The sequence below is a fragment of the Bactrocera oleae genome, chromosome 2 (assembly GCF_042242935.1).
Source record: "Bactrocera oleae isolate idBacOlea1 chromosome 2, idBacOlea1, whole genome shotgun sequence".
Taxonomy (NCBI): Eukaryota; Metazoa; Arthropoda; class Insecta; order Diptera; family Tephritidae; genus Bactrocera; species Bactrocera oleae.
The window spans coordinates 87,087,857-87,106,778 of NC_091536.1; the positions used below are offsets into that span (position 1 = coordinate 87,087,857).

The 18,922-nt window shown below is 34.8% G+C and overlaps 6 protein-coding genes across 10 annotated transcripts; 3 read left to right on the forward strand and 3 right to left on the reverse strand.

Annotated features, from left to right (window-relative positions):
- Window positions 1-821: 821 nt before the first annotated feature.
- Window positions 822-6,493, reverse strand: spas (spastin). Of its 2 annotated transcripts, XM_014237763.3 has the most exons (6): window positions 5,470-6,492; window positions 5,195-5,365; window positions 4,717-4,989; window positions 3,495-3,664; window positions 2,576-2,840; window positions 822-2,505 (listed from the first exon to the last, which is right to left on the reverse strand). In XM_014237763.3, exons 1-6 carry the CDS (start codon window positions 6,284-6,286, stop codon window positions 1,760-1,762), a joined length of 2,442 nt encoding a protein of 813 aa, XP_014093238.1. In that variant the 5' UTR covers window positions 6,287-6,492; the 3' UTR covers window positions 822-1,759. The 2 variants fall into 2 exon arrangements, with proteins under 2 accessions (XP_014093238.1, XP_036217037.1); XM_036361144.2 differs by lacking the exon at window positions 4,717-4,989 and having other exon boundaries at window positions 5,470-6,493.
- A 276-nt stretch (window positions 6,494-6,769) lies between these two features.
- mRpL11 (mitochondrial ribosomal protein L11) lies at window positions 6,770-7,648 on the forward strand. The gene is made up of 3 exons (XM_014237766.3): window positions 6,770-6,987; window positions 7,056-7,340; window positions 7,405-7,648. Exons 1-3 carry the CDS (start codon window positions 6,853-6,855, stop codon window positions 7,573-7,575), a joined length of 591 nt encoding a protein of 196 aa, XP_014093241.1. The 5' UTR covers window positions 6,770-6,852; the 3' UTR covers window positions 7,576-7,648.
- On the reverse strand, window positions 7,572-8,693 carry LOC106619595 (ribosomal RNA processing protein 36 homolog). 2 transcript variants are annotated; one of them, XM_014237764.3, is made up of 3 exons: window positions 8,470-8,693; window positions 7,832-8,375; window positions 7,572-7,771 (listed from the first exon to the last, which is right to left on the reverse strand). In XM_014237764.3, exons 1-3 carry the CDS (start codon window positions 8,521-8,523, stop codon window positions 7,641-7,643), a joined length of 729 nt encoding a protein of 242 aa, XP_014093239.1. In that variant the 5' UTR covers window positions 8,524-8,693; the 3' UTR covers window positions 7,572-7,640. The 2 variants fall into 2 exon arrangements, with proteins under 2 accessions (XP_014093239.1, XP_014093240.1); XM_014237765.3 differs by having other exon boundaries at window positions 8,441-8,692.
- A 324-nt stretch (window positions 8,694-9,017) lies between these two features.
- Window positions 9,018-10,266, forward strand: LOC106619607 (splicing regulator SDE2). Its single transcript, XM_014237784.3, has 2 exons — window positions 9,018-9,252; window positions 9,317-10,266. The coding sequence occupies exons 1-2, from the start codon at window positions 9,163-9,165 to the stop codon at window positions 9,950-9,952; spliced, it is 726 nt and encodes a 241-aa protein (XP_014093259.2). The 5' UTR covers window positions 9,018-9,162; the 3' UTR covers window positions 9,953-10,266.
- Atg6 (Beclin-1-like Atg6) lies at window positions 10,033-11,569 on the reverse strand. Of its 2 annotated transcripts, XM_036361244.2 has the most exons (4): window positions 11,539-11,557; window positions 11,354-11,480; window positions 10,252-11,296; window positions 10,033-10,198 (listed from the first exon to the last, which is right to left on the reverse strand). In XM_036361244.2, the coding sequence occupies exons 2-4, from the start codon at window positions 11,466-11,468 to the stop codon at window positions 10,093-10,095; spliced, it is 1,266 nt and encodes a 421-aa protein (XP_036217137.1). In that variant the 5' UTR covers window positions 11,469-11,480; window positions 11,539-11,557; the 3' UTR covers window positions 10,033-10,092. The 2 variants fall into 2 exon arrangements, with proteins under 2 accessions (XP_036217137.1, XP_014093258.1); XM_014237783.3 differs by having other exon boundaries at window positions 11,354-11,569.
- Window positions 11,570-14,730: 3,161 nt separating this feature from the next.
- On the forward strand, window positions 14,731-17,868 carry Pisd (phosphatidylserine decarboxylase). Of its 2 annotated transcripts, XM_036361268.2 has the most exons (2): window positions 15,287-15,491; window positions 15,562-17,868. In XM_036361268.2, the coding sequence occupies exons 1-2, from the start codon at window positions 15,433-15,435 to the stop codon at window positions 16,292-16,294; spliced, it is 792 nt and encodes a 263-aa protein (XP_036217161.1). In that variant the 5' UTR covers window positions 15,287-15,432; the 3' UTR covers window positions 16,295-17,868. The 2 variants fall into 2 exon arrangements, with proteins under 2 accessions (XP_036217162.1, XP_036217161.1); XM_036361269.2 differs by having other exon boundaries at window positions 14,731-17,868.
- Window positions 17,869-18,922: the final 1,054 nt, after the last annotated feature.

Below are 18,922 nucleotides of genomic sequence, written 5' to 3' on the forward strand. Positions count from 1 at the left end.
GATAATCTTGTAGCATTACATTTTAAATATGATTTCTGGCATATGACCGTCACGGCTAGCTCGGATGTAGTCCAATCTGGACGTCAAATTTTCGATGACTTTTTCCAACATTTGTGGCCTTATATCGGTAATAACACGGCGAATGTTGTCTTCTAAATGGTTAGGCGTTTGTGGCTTATGGGCATAGACCAATGACTTTACATAACACCACAGAAAGTAGTCTAGCGGTGTTAAATCACAAGATCTTGGAGGCCAATTCACAGGTCCAAAACGTAAAATTAGGCGGTCACCGAACGTGTCTTTCAATAAATCGATTGTGGCACGAGCTGTGTGACATGTTGCGTCGTCTTGTTGGAACATCATGGTTGTTCAATTCAATAACGGAAAACGTGGTGCGAAAACGGTTCATGGTTAATCGAATAAACTGCTCTGATAAACGATTTTGTCGACGATAAAATGGATGTAGTGCGCGATACGTATTCCGCACAGAACCATTATTTTCGAAATAAAATTGCACTGTTTGCAAGCGTTGTTCAGACGTGAGTCTATTCCTGATGAATTGCCAACATGGTATACGATGATTGCCAAACCAAACTGAGAATAAATCACTTGACAGCTGTTAAATCGGTTGCCATCTTAAACAGTAATGTCAACTTAAAGTTCTATACCTCGAAAAAAACACCCGATACAACGATAATAAGCTCGTGCAACTAACAAGGGTAGATCAGAGTATTTTTATGGGTGTCGAAAAAGAGATACATAGAAAATTAAATGATCCTTTTTCATGAAGAATTAGTTTCGTTAAGTTAAACAAAATGAACTTGTAGCTTGCCAAATTTTATTATGTTTAAGGTTGAGTATCATCCTATCTTATTTTACACTTATAACTAACATGTAGCTTATCGCAGTAGCTTTTTATTTGAGATACTATTTTTTCAAATACTACTTCAATGGAAGTTATTTTTAAGTTGTTATTTAAATTCAATTATATTTCAAAGTATAGATAAGTGTACGAAAACATTAGTTTCGAATAACGATATAAACAATATTAAAAAACCGTTACAATAAATACTAAATAATATCGACAGATAACACTAAACATGATATAATTAAACGTACAAATATACATACATACGTGTTGATATATAAAGCGATTGTTAGGTTTTTTTTAGCGTATAGGGAATGTGTAAAATGGCTTATCGTTGCAAAATTTATTGATTAGTTCTTTATAATTGTGCAAGTTAAAAAATTACACGGCTAATAATTCTTTTTGCGAACATTTTGCACCTATTGAAACCTCATCATGTTCAAAATGAAAAATAAGGTTATTGAACAGAATATTTTGCATTGCAGCATACATAACCTTACGTTATAGCGATTATATTCCCTTAGCATATTTTTCGCTTTTTTTTCTGAACGGCTCAAGTACGTGGTTGTAACAAAAAAAAAGGTATATTATAAATATCATATATGTTAGTTATATATGCTTTTCATTATTTGACATTAATTAAATAATGATTTCGTTTTTATAAAAAAATCTTTTTATCAAAACAACAGATATAATAAGAAAAGGCCCATCAAATTCTAATGTAGTGGCATTAGCAATAGCATTGTTATAAGGCTTTAAATCCAGCTTCGAACAAAGCAGCTTAAATTTAATTTGTGTTTAGGTGAACATATTTAAGCATTTATGTATGCGAAGTGAGAACGTTATATATTATGACACAAACTACAAAACTTATTATTACTTTTTAAATATTTAAATTGTTATATCACCATACTCTTGTGACCATTTTTCATATGAGTTCAAACTCTGCGAAGCTACCGAACGCCGAATTCGTTTCAATGAATTGTGAAAATCGTTTTCGGTGATCGGGCGCATTGCACTAATATCTAAACATTTGACTTGCTCCATGTTAAGTTCACGTATTGGTTCAAGTGCAGCATCTTTGGCTAAAGCCGTTAGATCAGAACCTGAATAGCCATCGGTAAGCTTTGCCAAGCGGCGTAAGGCTTCTGTGCCGAGTGGACTACCTTGTTTCTCAAGTAGACGGCTCAACAATAGTTCACGTGTATCAATGTCCGGCAGCGAGACGTATACACGCTTTGTAAAGCGTCGCAATGCAGCTTCATCTAGCTCTTGCGGTCGATTTGTAGCGGCTAATACAACAATACGATCACCTTCCGGATTTCCCGGCAGACCATCGAATTCGACTAAAAATTCTGTTTTAAGACGACGTGAAGCTTCATGCTCGTTGCTACTACGTTCTGATAGCAATGAATCAACTTCATCGATAAATATAATAGATGGCTGCATTTCACGAGCCACAGCGAATAATGCACGCACCAATTTTTCGCCATCTCCAACATATTTACTCGTGAGAGAGGCCGCAGAAATATTTAAAAATGTCGCACTACATTCGGTTGCGACAGCACGCGCCAATAGCGTTTTACCATTCCCTGGTGGCCCGAACAATAGCAAACCCTTAGCAGGTGCACGCAAACCTGCAAATAAGATGAAAACGAATTTTATAGTCGCATATTTATAAAAGGTCATTTTGATTTCGTTGTTCACCTGTAAAAAGTTCAGGACGCACCGAAGGCAAAATCACCATTTCCTGCAAAGCCTGTTTAGCTACCTCCTGACCGGCTATGTCCGACCATTCTACTTTTGCACCGCCCTCTACGATCTCATCCAAAATTATTTGCACCAATTTTTGTTCTACCCCTTTAACAGTTACGGCTGGTGCAGTGCCACTACCGCTGCTTTGATTACCATAATTAGAACTCGTACTGATAGGAGTACGAGCACGTTGTGGTGGCGTATTTCTTCCCGATGTCTAAAAGAAAGAAGTTATACAGTTATATCACATAGTTAGCAACGAGCGGTAAGAATCAAAATATAAAAGCCTTCCCATTTGTTAAATTCATTTCTTTTTATCTTTCAAGAACTAGTGCATGCTTATACAGTTATGTGAAAAATAATAAGGACATTTAATTAAGTTGCAGTGCATTCAGAAACCATACTGTTTCCGTCAGCATGTTTAACTTTCTTTTTTCGTGTATTTATGGTTGTACGCTGCGTTTCCCGTTTTCTTACTTGATGAATACCTCGATCAGAGATAAATAAGTTTACTTTTGTGCCGGCAGACCAGAGAACGTTACGCTATTTCTCTTTAAGCCGAAGGACACGTTCTTAAGCAAACTTTACCCTTTTTTGCACTTTTTTTGGCAACGTTTTTTCGTTATTAGCACGACACGGTGTCCTTATTAAATCCCACAACCGTATTCTGACTTTGTTGAACACAGAATTGCTTTTTACGAAATGTGTGCAAATAAATTGCATGTTTCCAACGGAATTTGTTTTTATAAATAATGAGTTACAAAAAGATGCCGTTAACAGGCTGCAATTTTCATGGCTTACTAAAAATATGTTATACTTTTGTTTTTATTCATCCCTATCCTTATTATTTTTCATATACAAGATTACTTACAAATTGCCTGCGCACCGCGGGTGGTGTAGCCGCAGTTTTAACTGGCTGTCTTGGCACTGCTGTGCTACTTGCATTCTTCGAACCCAAATTGCGAGGTAACGTCTGGGATTTGTTAATTACCGCCAGATTTCCTGGACGTTTTGAGCTAACGGTCAATTTGCGGCCCGATGCTACAAAATAAGAGTAATAAAAATATGAACTACAAACAATAATAAAATGTTTCAATACTTACAAAAATAAATGATTAAATAAAAAAAGCAGAAATAAAAAATAAAAAAATAAAAATGATCCGACTCCTATAAAACATTGAAAAACAAACATTTTTTTTCGAAATCCTAATGGATAAAAAATCCTATGGTTTTAACTATTAATTTCATCAAATTAATATAGTTAATAATTCAACTAAATCTATACTATACTTGTTTAATACTTTTTATACCCTTAACAGTTTGCCACAAAGTTTGCAACACCCAGAAGGAGACCATATAAAATATATACAGAAATGATCAGCATGTTGAGCTGAGTTGATTTAGCCATGTCCGTCTGTCTGTCCGTCCGTCCGTCTGTATATAGGCGAACTAGTCCCTCAGTTTTAAGCTATCGATCTGAAATTTTGCACCGAAGAAGCTGCTCATTTGACGACCGATATCAGACCACTACAGCATATAACTCCCATACAAACTGAACAATCGGAATCAAGTACTTGTATGGGAAACTTTTTTATTTGACGTGGTATCTTCACGAAATTCGGCATTGTTGTTTAAGAGAATAATGCAATCTCCGAAGAAATTGTATATAACGGATGACTATAACATATAGCTGCCATATTAACTGAACGATCGGAATAAAGTTCTTGCATGGAAAACTTTTATATTTGACAAGGTATTTGCACGAAATTAGGCACGAGTTATTGTTTAATAACAATGTATTCTCCGCGAAAATTGTTCAGATCAGACTATATCATATAGCTGCAATACAAACTGACCGAGCAAAATCAAGTGTTTGTAAGGAGCCTTTGTATTTGTGAAGGGTATTATAACTTCGGTGCAACCGTTTTTTCTTATTTTTTACTTATTCTAGATATGTGCATACGTAATTGATATATATGGTAGAGGCTCATACATATTACTTGAAATCCATCATCAATTAGAAAATCCAAATTTTTCAATTGGACTTCTGAATTATGGTCAAGATTAAAACTTATTTAATTGTTTTAACTTACCTGTCGAAGACACTTTACCTCCTGTTGTAGTGGAAACACAGCTAATAGACTTATGACTATCCTTAGACAACTTTTTAGTTGTTCTTAATTTATTTTGAATATTATAGGAAGGCAATCGTGAATCAGTCTTCGCTAAAGACGTACGTGAGGTTGCAGAATTTTTATATTCTGAACCATTTACTACCATTGGTGGCACAACTAATACCTTATTTGTTTGTTCATCAGATTCACTAAGTTTTAGCGCATGCAATTTTAATTCTTCATCTCGTAATTCTGTATAGGCCGCATATCAAATTTTAACACATAAAATGAATGAAACAAAATAGAACAATGTATAAACAAAAATAAAAATAAAACATTACTACAACTCTTAATTATACAAAAACAAAAAGCAAAGGGATTATTGTTAAAATAAAAAATATGTACATATATGTATATACATATATATACATCTAAATATCAACTTTGTACAAATTACCTAAAAAGTGTAAGCGATCTCGAGCCATCGAAAGATTTGTTTGCATTTTGTCATGTAATCGTTGTGCTCGTTCCCAAACATCACCTCGACCACTCCAACAATCAACTGCAATTCCATCTTCCAATTCCTTAATTCCTTTCCTATACAATTCGATGGCCAGTTCTTTGTGACCTAACAAATGTTAATACTTGTGAAGTCATTGCCTCTTATTGAATAATTATCATTTTACTCTACTTTAATATAAATATAAATATATACATATGTACGTCATTTACCTTCGTTTTCTTCATCAATTTTCAGTGCTTTGGAAATGTACTCAAACGCCCTGCGGTGGTGGTGTTTTTGTTTAGCCAGCAGAGGATCACCAGGTCCCGGAGAACTAGATGGGTTTCCTCTTCCGGACATATCTAGCTGTTGTGCAGAACGATAACGCTGTTGACCACTGACTGCAGCAATATTTCCAATACCAATTCCAGTTCCCCCAGCTAGTGGATAAGTAGCCAAAGATGAATTACGCGAATGATATTGTACGAGCTGATTTTTGTCAATTTCGTTTGGTAAAGTACTTTCGTTTCGCGAGTTTTGAAACGATTTATTAGAACCAACAACAATTTCAATGTTACACTCTCGTTTATGAGGCCGATAGATCACTTTTGTGCTAGCCCCGTATACATATCGAAAAATGCAAAACAATTGATAAATCAACGAACGCAGTATATTGAAGAGGAAAATTATGGGAAACGAAACGATATAAAGATTTTGCTTGTGCACTGAACTGATCGATGGGGCGCCGTCAGTAGGGGTTCTGTCATATTCTGCGTCCGTCTCCTCGTCGGTATGAGAAGAGGTATTATTGTTAGATTGTGGTTGTGAGCGCCGACTAGATGACGATGCTGGCTTTGAGTCGTCGGCTAATGCAACACTGCAGGTACTAGATGATTTACGGTGTGTACGCGCGCCACTGTTTATATTGTTGCTGTTGGCGCAGCTCTGGCGGATAGGAGATTTAGTGCTACTGCTACTATTACTTGCACTGCCACTTGCATTGCCCGAGGATGACGAAGAAGTTGATTGCGTTTTGTTACGCACCATCGAAATATTTCTTCTCTTTGCGCGTTTATCGCACAGTTTGTATCAATTCAATGTATGTTTATCTTTTTTATACTTATCTATTTACTTTTGATGCAATAAAATCATGCTTTCGCATAAGTAGAATTTTCTACTTTCTTTTTAGTATTTCTTTAGAAAATTTTTTTTAGGACTGTGCCGCAGTTGTCGTTTTTCAATACATTTTGAACAAAATTGGTTTCATTTGTATCATCCCTTATTGCAATGACAGTTTTGTTCTTGTTAGGAAGTGTTGCATTTCGCATAAAAATGTACAGTGAAACCTCATACAGAAATTACTTATATATTTTGTCTTTTCTCATTCAAAATAAAGCAACTTTTTAAAAGATAAATAAATTTATGATAAAATAATTTATCTTATAGAGCTTTTCCTCATCCAAAAGTGTATTTAGAAAAAGATGGGTCTTTTGGAAAGAGTTTGTTATCATAACTGAGGCACCCCTGTTATTTTAATCAGCTGTTGGTCAGTTTCCTCTAGTTGTTCACTTTTTGCATAACAAAAACTCATTTGAGAAAGTTATTTATTAAACATGTCAAAAGCAGCAGGAAAACTTAAAATTTTAAAGAAAACAGCTGATAAAATTACACATACGACTAAATTAAAAACTAATATACCTGCTGGTATGGCTGCTGCTGGTCCTCCGCTAGGTCCAATGCTTGGTCAGGTTAGTACTGATATATGAAACCTCGTCATAATTCTGTTGTCATATTTTTACTCATATATATTACACAGCGTGCTATCAATATTGCTGCATTTTGCAAAGATTTTAACACACGGACAGCAGAAATAAAAGAAGGCATTCCACTTCCAAGTCGTATTTCAGTTAACAGCGATCGCAGCTATAACTTGGTTATACACTCTCCACCCGCAACCTTTTTGCTGAAACAAGCTGCCGGCATTCCTCGCGGTGCTATGCAACCTGGCCGGGAAATCGCTGGTATGATCACTTTGAAGCATTTATACGAAATTGCCGCAATTAAAATACAAGACCCACCTAATTCCTTGTTAACAATGCAGGTGAGGGCAACCAAAAAGAATTACAACACAATATACAATTGTGTGATTAAATATATATTTTTAGCAAATGTGCGAAATGCTTGTAGGCATTGCACGCACGTGCGGAATAAAAATTGTACGAGAACTTAATCCAGAGGAATATGCTAAATTTTTAGAAGATCGACAAGCAATTGTTGCAGAACAAAAACGTGAATTACAAGAAAAACGTGAAGCAAAGATGCTGAGGACAGGTTAAGTTTTGGTTAAAATATGTTTATTTTGCTTAATAAAAGACTCTATATAAAAAAAATAAAAATAATGCTACGCAATTCCAAGTTGTTTTCGATCCTTGGCAGCATTTTTCTTGCGGCGTTTTTCCAAATGTTTGTTGAGTTTACCCGATTCCTTAAGTTTCTCGAACTGGGTAACCAATTCTTTAGCACGTCGCTCCCCTGAAAAAGTAAGTTAATTAGCGGTTTTTAATGAACTATTTCTGCAATGGAACTACTCACTTTTTGTTTTATAATGTGGCTTAAGTCCTTTCTGCATCGCGTCTTGAATCTCTAATTTTTCACGTTTCAGCTCCTGTTGTTTTATGTGCCATTTTCTTTCCTCAACGTTTTTATTAACAAGCTTTTGGATCTCTGTTTGCAGACTTTTACGATCATCGCTGTTAGTCGTTTCACGTAATTGTTTACGTAGTCTTGAAATATCTTTTTGCCGAATTCTCGAAAGAAATTTATAATTTTCTTTGAAATGTTTTACATTAAAGTCTCCACAATTTTCATCAAATCGGGGATCACGGAATTTCTCTTCCGTTTTATTTTGTTTCATTTGTTCGATAGATACAAAAGGCACCTGTCTTTTAGCAGTCAATTCGCGTGGACGGTTTTTATTCAATCGTTTAAATCTATTAAGTTTATTACTGCTTGACTTCTCAGTTTTGTCATTATCTACTCCCAAAACAGCTTCATTGTATAGCTTTGCACCCAACTCCTCTTTTAATTTCATAATTTCTTCAAAGCTCATTTTACTAAGATCTTTCCGAATTGAGTCCTTTATACAAATTTTAATAAAGTAAATGCATTAATAAATGTGAATGAATATTGTCGCAGTGGTACCTATGTAACATAACAAAAATTTATCGCACCCTTTGTTCTTCATGTTGGACTGAATCCTCACTGTCTGAAGATGATGAGGACATTTATATATATTTAATTAGATTAAATATTATAAGATCACAAATTAAACACTGAAATAGTTTATTGTTTAAAAACTTTTGCTGATACTTGTACAATAATTAGTTATTTATAAAATAAAGTTAAAAATCACATTTAACTTTTGACCCTCAGAATGGTTGCAGCTGTCAAATTAAAAACTATATCGCGATATTTCCTCCTTACTGATATATTTATTACCGATTAATTTGTAAAATCGATTTTCGATTTTGAGCAGGTAACTGAGATACAATTTTTCATTCTATACGTTTGATATAATTTACATTTTATTCATAAGATCTTTGATAGAGATGTGTAAAGTAAATGCAAAGGTATTATTAACCTTTATTACATATACGACAAAGCAGTGCAAACAAATTTCGAGAACAAGTGGCTTAAATAGTAATTGAAAAGTTCTGGGGATTGCGCAAACTATTTAGCAACCCTGTTACTTAAAAAGGTCATAAGTTATCGATAACTATTTTTATTGCCTGTGTCAGAAAAAGTAAATACACATATATTTAATATTTCGCAGTCGAGAAAACAATATAGACCATAAATAGTTTCGAATCATTTTATCCTTGATATAGACGAGGTTTTCGTTAACTTCCATAAGCTAAGAAAATATGGTGTTTATTTATTTGGACAAGGAACTTCTGCTCAAAACAAATGTGGAAAAGTGCTTAGAAATCAAACAATTGATTTCACACAAATTTGTAAGTTTTACTTTCGTTAATAAATTAAAACCATTTAAAATACATATGTTTATATGTTTCGAAGGGCTTATTACCAAAAGAAATATATCTCGAGAAAGATGGACGTCGATTATCAATGGATGACAATATTTCTGGTGCTGCACAATGTCGCGTACGGGTTTTAGGTGGCAAAGGTGGATTCGGTTCTATGCTACGAGCCATTGGTGCACAAATAGAAAAGACAACAAACAGAGAAGCGTGTCGCGACCTAAGCGGGCGCCGTTTACGTGACATCAATGAAGAAAAGCGTCTTAAAGCAGTTTTGGAGAAAATGGAAGATTTAGAACGAGAATCACAGGAACGAAAAAAGCGGAAAATTGAAAAACTACTGTCAGTTCCTAAGCATGATTTTAAAGACGAGGAGTATGAAGACACTAGAGCGAAATTAGAGGATAAAGTAAACAGCGCGGTAGAGGAGGGTCTTAAAAAGAGTGAGGTTAAACCCGGTACCAGCAAAGATTCGCTGAAACGTAAGCACACAAAATCAAGCGTAGCAAATCCCAAAAAGAAGAAGAATGCTCTATGGATTGATGACGATCTTTTAAACTCTGACGAAAGTAGCAGTGAAGATTCCTCTGATGAATCTAGGGTACATAAAATTATATCCCTTAAAGAAATAGATGCAAAACCAAACAATATTCGACAAAATCCAGAAAAATGATGGAAAGTTGGCAAATTTTGGTATTAACTGGTCGTTCATATTCAGTACAATTTTGAATTAAAAAAAATATTCAGGCAATATAATGTTATAGTTTTATATTTGAATTATAATTATAGTCTAATACAAGAAACAAAGCCAAATTAGTCATTTGCAAACTGCGACGATACCCATGCCAGACCCCATTTCAGGTTTGTCAACATAAATTTTAAAGCTTTGGTCCACTGTTCTTCCGAGTTAAATTGTATTCTGTAAATAATCATATTTAATCATATCGTGAAAAAAATAAATGAGAAACTTACTTAATTGAATATGAATTTCCCGTGGACGGGTCTATGATTTTTCCTTTCTCCATTTTATATGGCAAAAGGAATTCAGTGTCACGTTTTTCTACTTCTTGCCTAAATTGCGTTAAACAATCTAGAAAAGCTACCATGGCAGCGTCGAACTTAGTATCCCAAAAGAATTTGAATCCTCCGGTTCCATACAAAGGCAACTCACGGTTTTCTCCAATCACTTCAACGTATGAATGATTTCCAAAAGGTACAATTCGATAGCGTTCAAAAGTTAGTCCTATTTTTCTTGCAAGAGCACATAACAGCAAAACTGTCTGTCCCCAGGCAGCATTTATTTCAGACCAATCCACAGAGGCAGAAGGCAATCGGCCAAGTCTAAAATTATTTATAGTACCAAAATGGCCAGCATGCCATATATGAAAGGTGATATTAAAAATGTTTGCATCTTTCAATTTTTCAAGTTGCTGCTCTGCATAACTTATTTGGCATTCGAGACTTCGTTTCTCATCCTCTGTGAGCATCAGTTCTCTTCGATGCTTCGTATATTCACGCCAGTATATTGCCTCTTGTTGTTGAAGTTTGATCTTCTCTTCTTCTTCCTTTTTAACTTCTTCATTCAAAGATTGCTCCTCTAGTTTTAGTTTTTCTAACTCTGCCAACATTCGGGACTCGTTTTCTCTCAGTTCATTCAGTTCTCGCTCTAAATCTGCGATGTTTGGGCATTCTTGTTGCTGTTCCAGATTGTCCAAGTAGTTTTTATAATCACGCCATTCTTGCTCTGCAATTTTTAATTCCTGGTCCATTATTTCTAACATGGAGTCAGCACAATCCCCACATAATGGATGATCAATTTCTGAATTCGAAGAGAGGCAATCAAATAATTCGGCTTTTAGTTTGAAAGAAGCACTCAATTTCTTTTCGCGACCATCCGAAACAAGCATGAAACCAGTGCCATTAATTGAATCCGACAAACGGAATGGAGGTACAAAATGATCGAAAACATTAACGTTATGAGTGTCTAGTACATTTTCATTACCCGCATAAATAGGCACTATAAAATACGATTAAATGTATAATAATATTGATAAAGAAAACTTGTTATGCTTACATGCAAGTTCTGCCATGGAGTGTACATCGATGTTATCCAGACCTTCCTCCAAAAAGATCGGTTGCATACAACTTTGGCAAGCAAATGATACGGCCACTTTATCCGCCTCACTCATTTTAATATTTTACTAATTAAACAAGAAATAATTACGTATTCAATAAATTCACCTGCATTGTCTTTGTTACCATTATGCATTTTTTGTATATGTAGAGATGGTAAATTTATTGTAACTGATTTCTCGATAAATCGTTTACCTTGTAATTCAATCTTGAGCTCGATTACTGGATTGTTAAATTAAAGTCCAGATTTAATGCTATACACTTATCTATATTCCCAACTCCAACAACTTAACACTTATTGCTCATTATTCAAGTTTACAACTTATTGCTTATAGCGCAATTGCTCTTTACACGGCAACACTCTAATTAGAACTGTGTTTGCTGCTCAATCCGGCAGAACTTATAAAGTGGGTTGTTCTTCGCTACTCAAACATTCTGGCAACTACGAATTTTGCTATCTAGTTGGTTCTAGCAATTAACGTCGATTATGAGTGCTCACCACACTTCCACCCATATAAGTCTGATAGTCTCGATTAGATATATTTGCGGTACCAAACGCTGCAAGCCGTTCCAGATGAACTACCTTCATTTTATTCCTTGGTCTTCCAATGGTCTGTATGCGATACACTACATCATTGAGTCGTTTAATAACCTGGTATGGTCCTTTTCAATTACACTGTAATTTGGGAGACAGCCCTTTTCCTTCGTTGTGGGTTATATAACAATACCCAATCGCCTTCAATAAAACCATCAGAGTGCATTGACTTGTTGTATTTAAAACAGGTCTTTGTTTTTTCTTTGTTTTCTTCGTTTACCTCCACTTGACAGTAACCACTTTTCAAATCAAGTGTTGAGAACCATTTTGTGCCTGACAACAAGTCCAGTGGGTCATCGATTCTGGGTAGTGGATAACTCTCTTTCTTCGTTACATCATTCAATCTTCTATAGTCCACACAGAACCTCATGTTGCCATCTTTCTTCTTCACAAGTATTACACGTGAGCCCCATGGACTCAGATGGTTCGATTGCGCCACTTTCGCTCATTTCACGTGTGGTCTGGCTTACAACTTCACATTTTGCTTAAGAACCGCTTCGGGAAGCCCGGCGAATTGGTCTTACATCACCTGTGTTAATAAAATGCTTCACAACTTTGGTTCTTCCTGGTTTTGAATCGTCTTTATCATATATGGATGAGTATCTTAAAAGGAGTTGTTTAGCCTTATTTTGATGGTTTGCCTCTCGGTCCATGCGTTAATTTCGCTCGATATGTCGATTTCATCCATGGAATAATATAGTCCCTTTGGAGAGTTTGATTGGTAACTTGCACTCATTAAGTACTTTTACGGGAACACGTTTATCTTGTCTTGCCATAGCCAGGATTTTGCCATAAGTAAGTTTGGTGTAGATTCTTTTGCGACCTCAACAATTCACTACTTGTTTGGCTCATAGTCTTCATCTGCTTGATATTGGTGGAATCTGCAGGCTCTCTCTTGTTATCACTCGTCTAACGTTGTACTTATTATCGCCACCGAACATAAGTGGCACTTTCATATTTGTATAGGACATAATCATAATGTCAATTTTAATTTCTTAATTCGCTAGAAAGTGTACTCCAGTTATGACTTCGTCGTCGATATCTGTCACTATAAAATTGTGTAACATGGCTGCCTTTCCCATTATGATCTCGCACGTTACTTTTCCGAGAACTTGGGTATCTTCTCAAGTTGCAGTACGCAACTTTACCCCAGCTAATGATCTCACTTCTTTTTTAACCAGATCAGATCGAATTATGGAATGTGATGCGTTCGTATCCACTGTCAGTATGTGCTAAAAGTAACGGTTTCCGCAAACGTCAGTTTTAGACATGCTAACGCAGCGAAGCGTGTACTGTTATCTCGTTTTTAATTTACAAAGGTGTGAATTTTCGTGTCCTCAATGTATTCCACGGATTTATGTGCATAAGCTTAATGAGCTAGCCTCTCAATTTCTGTAGAACCTAGAACTGTGGTCATCGTTGCGAAGTCCACTGGGAGACCTGTGCTGATATACGTGCATCGTGTGCTGCAAACTGTTCTTCCAACTGCGTTGACAACCGCGTTTGTATCGAGAACAGTTGGGATTGTTGTGCCAACATTTATTATGACACCTCTGCTATTTGTTGGATCACATGCATGCATCCTGCTCCCTTAATTGTGACGATATTTGCGTTGACATCTGGGACATTTGCGCTGACATCTGCGACATTGCAGCCAAAATCATGTTTATGTCCATAGCGTTTGATGAGCGAGTCACTCCCTTTTCTTCTATCTTCGTTGTCTCTTCCTCTAATTCCAATTTAAAGACATATTCCTCAACATTAATGTTTACCGCCTCCATGGCCTCTCACAACCGTGATTGTAATTCAGTTTTTAATCCATTTGTCGTTAAACCACGTTGATCCAGATCCTTTTTCAGTTGTAGAATCTTCAGATCGTATATAGCCATTTTCGAACAATTTTCTCTTGGGAATTTATTTGACAATCCCACTTCTGACACCAATTGTAACGGATTTCTCGATAATAAATTCGTGTTCGTCATTCATGTGCGATGGTTTTTAAAATTTTTTAAAAACATGATGTTGTTATGGTCATGGTTTATGGTGTAAACGCTTGCATCACACACGCAGTATATTTTTTCAGTCGTAAGCAAACTTCTTTGAAATTTATCGAAGCCTTCTGGATGGCTGGATTATAAATTTTTTAAAAAATCATATAACATTAAAAAAAATATAAATAAAAAAAAATTATAACAAATATATAATACAAGTCATAATAAAATATCATGGTTTTATGATGAACGTTTTAAATTAACATGCACGTTATTCAAAAGTATTTGTGTCGTTCCCTGAAATTTCGTTTCGCACTGCTTTTGTTAGCTATTTTTAGCGGGTTTATTGTTGGCATCCCGCCCTTTTTGACATCAGCTGTTCGAAATTCCCTGATTTTAATAATCATGGAAAGAGAATAACAGAAAAATCAGCGAAGATGAGAGAGTCTCGCATCATGTCATCCTTGTCATTTAATCCTTGATGTTACTTCGTTCACAAATAACAGAGAAATAAAGTATGATTGCATGTTCGACCGTTTAAACGAAAACCAGTTTTTTTGCATCCATACCATGTTTTCATACAAAAATGACCGTGTAAAGGCAGCTTTATATAGTAGATCCTTAACAAAACTTCGCCATTAGAACATTCTGGCAACTACGAATTCTTATTAACAAGTTGATTCTGGCAATTTATCGTCGATTCGATTTTGTTCTATCATCCGTGGCCGTCGCAATACAATGATTTAAATTTGACAGTCCTTTGATGACAGACTAAGTTTTATTACCACTCCGAGAAATCAGCTGACTTTAACTTTTTTCGGCAATTGTGTATGAAAATTGTATACACCGCAAGAAGAGTATTCAGGAAATTAATTATCTTGAGTCTATAAAAGAAAAAGTGGTTAAAACGATAAAGTATCATTCAAATTGCTAATCGTAAAAAGTTATTGGCATACACGCAAAGTAATCTTACAACAAAATGGTATCATATTTTGTACCGCGTGGGCGCTTCCTTATCAAAGCAAGCAGTTTGAGACAAGCAGCTCATTTGAAGCAAGTCCAACAACATGATGAAGGAAAATGGCCTATGTTTCGTAATTTTCGTCAAACTTTTTCAATAAAGTTAGCTAAAGGTAAAATACCTAACAATTCGAAACAGGCAAATATAAAACCAGTTGTTCGTTGCAACAGCACCTTGGGAAAGATCGGTCATAAAAATGAAAAGAAATCCGATAAACAAGATCTTGTGAATTCAAGTGTTTGGACAAAATGGACCGGCTTTCTTTTACGTTGGACACCTGTTGGAATTTGCCTATTTGGGGTTATAGAGTGGCAGCTACACAAGCAAAAATGTGAAAAGGAAAACTTGGCTCGTACTGCATCGTCTTTCCAATCAAAAGTATACTGCTCCTTACCACTCCGAATAATTAGTCGATGCTGGGGCTGGTTAGCTGGATGCTATGTACCTGTTTATTTGCGGCCATATATTTACGGTTGGTACTCAAATATGTTCGGTGTTAATTTGGAAGAAGCATTATATCCTGATTATAAATACTATAATAGCCTTGCGGAATTCTTTACTCGACCACTACGAGAAGGTGTGCGTCCAATTGATTCCAATGCTGCCATTATATCTCCTGCAGATGGACGAGTTTTGCATTTTGGAACTGCACAAAACAAGTTAATAGAAGAAGTGAAAGGTATTAAGTATAGTGTATCGTCATTTTTAGGACCAGTAACATGGCACAAACGGTTAACCGGTGAATTCACGGAAGAATTGAAAGAAAATAACGATGGTTCAACCGAACTTTTCCAATGCGTAATTTACTTGGCACCTGGTGATTATCATCGCTTCCATTCGCCAGCTGATTGGCAACCAAAGTTAAGACGTCATTTTGTCGGCGAACTGTTATCAGTTAATCCACGCGTAGTCACTTGGCTTCCCGATCTGTTTTGTCTGAACGAAAGAGCTGTGTATTTGGGCAATTGGAAACATGGTTTCTTTAGTTACGCAGCAGTAGGCGCAACAAATGTTGGTTCGGTACAAATATATGTGGATGAGAATTTAAAAACAAACCGTTGGATGGGCTTAAAATTTGGAGAACATAGAGATCGTCATATTTACGATGAAGTTGAATTATCGGATAATAAAGTCTTCGGACGAGGTGAATTGCTGGGACAATTCAATATGGGTAGCACTATTGTGTTATTGTTTGAAGCACCAAAAAATTTTAAATTTAATATAAAGATTGGTCAAAAGGTACAAGTCGGCGAATCTCTAGGTATCTTAGAGTAAGCCAATCAAGCAGCCACTATCAGTGGTCTTTGATAATGAAGTTCTCGAAAAGAAGTAAATATATGCACACGATTTATATATAATCGTGATGACACAATGGATATGTTTGAGTGATGATGTACGTACCAGTAACTGAATGTGATCCACATGCACGCATTAAAGCGTTGTCGAAGTTAATATATTTTGTATAGTGTGTTTTTTATCAAATCCGTTCGCTACTAAAGGAATATGCTAACTTAGGCTAAAAGCTTGAAATTTGTTCAAACATTAAGAATTTTATAAGCAAGTTGTGTATATTTCTAGTACAGAGGCTGTAAGCGGTTCCTTGTTCCTCTATGAAACAGAAATAGATATGATGAAAGTTTAAAATATTTGTTTACAATTATTCAAAACTAATTTAGTTGCTCATTAATTTAATCTATGTGCGTGAAATGTATTAAAAATAATTCTTTATCATCTATGTTTGGATATTATTTGCCAATTTGAACCTCTCAAACGTTTGGGGTAAAAAATGTGTTTTATGATCAGATATTGTAATATTTTAAAGAAGCTAATAAAAATAAATTATAAACAACATGCAGACATACTATTACTTAGACTGAATTATTTTGCAGAAATGTCTAATAGTTTCCGGAAATAAAAGACAAATTGGATTTCCATTATCTGAACTGGTAAACAAATCAATAATAATGTCGTGATATAAACAATAGAAAACAAACTTTTTAAAAGACGTGTGTATTCTATATTCCGCTTGAACATCCGCTTTACAATGGAGAAGTCAAATCCGCTTATGGAAATGTTTGTACTGATAAGAAATCCAAAGCAGAACTAATAATATAACGTTCATTAAAAGTCTAAACACAAAATACGTTCGTCCATACACATACCTATTCATATGCACATGAATGCTTGCCGTAAATATGTGCCAATCAGCATTCCAATTGACCTATAGCATGCCACCAACTAAGATGTTATTTCCCAGACCAATTAGTTAAAATTTAATTCACGTACATACATATATATATGTATTATTAATTTTAAATATGCAATATAACTGCATATTCAAGATCAAGATTAAGATCAAAGATTAAATCATTCAATCATATTTATATAGCTAGATACATATGCATATATAGCTGGGTACATTTATGTATGTACATTCCAGTGTAGGATGTTGACAAAAGAAAAAACATGTTTTGGTCCGTTACTTTAAAATTCTACCTTGACACTACTTTTGCACGAAAAACCGATTCGTTATGCCACTTCTTCAATTTCGATAAATTTGGTGGATTTTATCTTTATACTGTAAGCGGTTCCTCTATGAAACAGAAATAGATATGATGAAAGTTTAAAATATTTGTTTACAATTATTCAAAACTAATTTAGTTGCTCATTCATTTAATCTATGTACGTGAAATGTATTAAAAATAATTCTTTATCATCTATGTTTGGATATTATTTGCCAATTTGAACCTCTCAAACGTTTGGGGTAAAAAATGTGTTTTATGATCAGATATTGTAATATTTTAAAGAAGCTAATAAAAATAAATTATAAACAACATGCAGACATACTATTACTTAGACTGAATTATTTTGCAGAAATCATTAGAAATGTTTAATAGTTTCTTGAAACGAAAAGACAAAAGAGACGTGTGCACTATATATTTAGCTTGATCATCCGATTTAAAATGGAGAAGTCAAATTCGCTTATAAAAATGTTTGTACTGATAAGAATTCCAAAGCGGAACTAAGAATATATGACGTTCATTAAACGTCTAAAAACAAAATACGTTCGTCCAAATACCTACATATACATATGCACATAAATGATTCAAATAAATATGTGCCAATCAGCATACCAATTGCCCTATAGCATGCCACCCACTGAGATGTTATTTCTAAGAGCAATTACATAGTATACTAATTTCAAAAAAAATTCTTGGTTCTACCCACTTTATTTTGTATTGTAGTAGCGAATAAAACAAGTGCGAGTAGATATGTGTGTACATTCCACGACGACTTGTCTGAAATCGGAGTCATCTAAGGGCAACGAATCAAACGAAAGTATTAACACGTTGGCTGATAACGAGCCCAGAATTGCGTAGATATATGTATAGTTAAAATATAATCCACGTACATACATATAAATATTATGAATCTTTAATTACCAATATATTAAAATTTGTCTGACATTACTTAATTCTATAATCTTCAAGATCAATTTTGCAGCTAGGAAGATAACGCAATTTTATATTTTACTTAGATACATACATATGTATATACATGTACCTGCGTACTTTTATGTATGAACATTCCCTCGTATAATGTATCCCAAACAAAAAAATGTAAATAAACAAAACATCATGTTTTGCTCCGTTAGTTTAATATTAAATATTTAATATATATAATCAGCAGGACGAGCTGAGTTGATTTAGCCATGTTAGTCTGTCCGTCTGTATGTATGTATATAAGCGAACTAATCCCTCAGTTTTTAAAATATCGCTCTGAAATTTTACACACGTCCTTCTCTCCCCAATAAGCTGCATATTTATCAGAACCGCCGATATCGGAGCACTATAGCATTTAGCTGTCATACAAACTAAACAATCAAAATTAAGTTTTTGTATG

Bases quoted from the DNA above. Each gene is read 5' to 3' on its own strand.
- spas (XM_014237763.3), bottom strand. From the start codon at position 6,286: ATGGTGCGTAACAAAACGCAATCAACTTCTTCGTCATCCTCGGGCAAT. The intron at 3,665-4,716 runs GTAAGTTAAAAC...CTTATTTTGTAG, and splicing joins AGGTAAAGTGTCTTCGACAG to CATCGGGCCGCAAATTGACC. The intron at 2,841-3,494 runs GTAAGTAATCTT...TCTTTCTTTTAG, and splicing joins CCGCGGTGCGCAGGCAATTT to ACATCGGGAAGAAATACGCC.
- mRpL11 (XM_014237766.3), top strand. From the start codon at position 6,853: ATGTCAAAAGCAGCAGGAAAACTTAAAATTTTAAAGAAAACAGCTGAT. The intron at 6,988-7,055 runs GTTAGTACTGAT...TATATTACACAG, and splicing joins TAGGTCCAATGCTTGGTCAG to CGTGCTATCAATATTGCTGC. The intron at 7,341-7,404 runs GTGAGGGCAACC...ATATATTTTTAG, and splicing joins ATTCCTTGTTAACAATGCAG to CAAATGTGCGAAATGCTTGT.
- LOC106619595 (XM_014237764.3), bottom strand. From the start codon at position 8,523: ATGTCCTCATCATCTTCAGACAGTGAGGATTCAGTCCAACATGAAGAA. The intron at 8,376-8,469 runs GTGCGATAAATT...ATTTGTATAAAG, and splicing joins TCCAACATGAAGAACAAAGG to GACTCAATTCGGAAAGATCT. The intron at 7,772-7,831 runs GTGAGTAGTTCC...TTACTTTTTCAG, and splicing joins GCCACATTATAAAACAAAAA to GGGAGCGACGTGCTAAAGAA.
- LOC106619607 (XM_014237784.3), top strand. From the start codon at position 9,163: ATGGTGTTTATTTATTTGGACAAGGAACTTCTGCTCAAAACAAATGTG. The intron at 9,253-9,316 runs GTAAGTTTTACT...TATGTTTCGAAG, and splicing joins AATTGATTTCACACAAATTT to GGCTTATTACCAAAAGAAAT.
- Atg6 (XM_014237783.3), bottom strand. From the start codon at position 11,468: ATGAGTGAGGCGGATAAAGTGGCCGTATCATTTGCTTGCCAAAGTTGT. The intron at 11,297-11,353 runs GTAAGCATAACA...CGTATTTTATAG, and splicing joins CTCCATGGCAGAACTTGCAT to TGCCTATTTATGCGGGTAAT. The intron at 10,199-10,251 runs GTAAGTTTCTCA...GATTATTTACAG, and splicing joins GGAAATTCATATTCAATTAA to AATACAATTTAACTCGGAAG.
- Pisd (XM_036361269.2), top strand. From the start codon at position 14,978: ATGGTATCATATTTTGTACCGCGTGGGCGCTTCCTTATCAAAGCAAGC.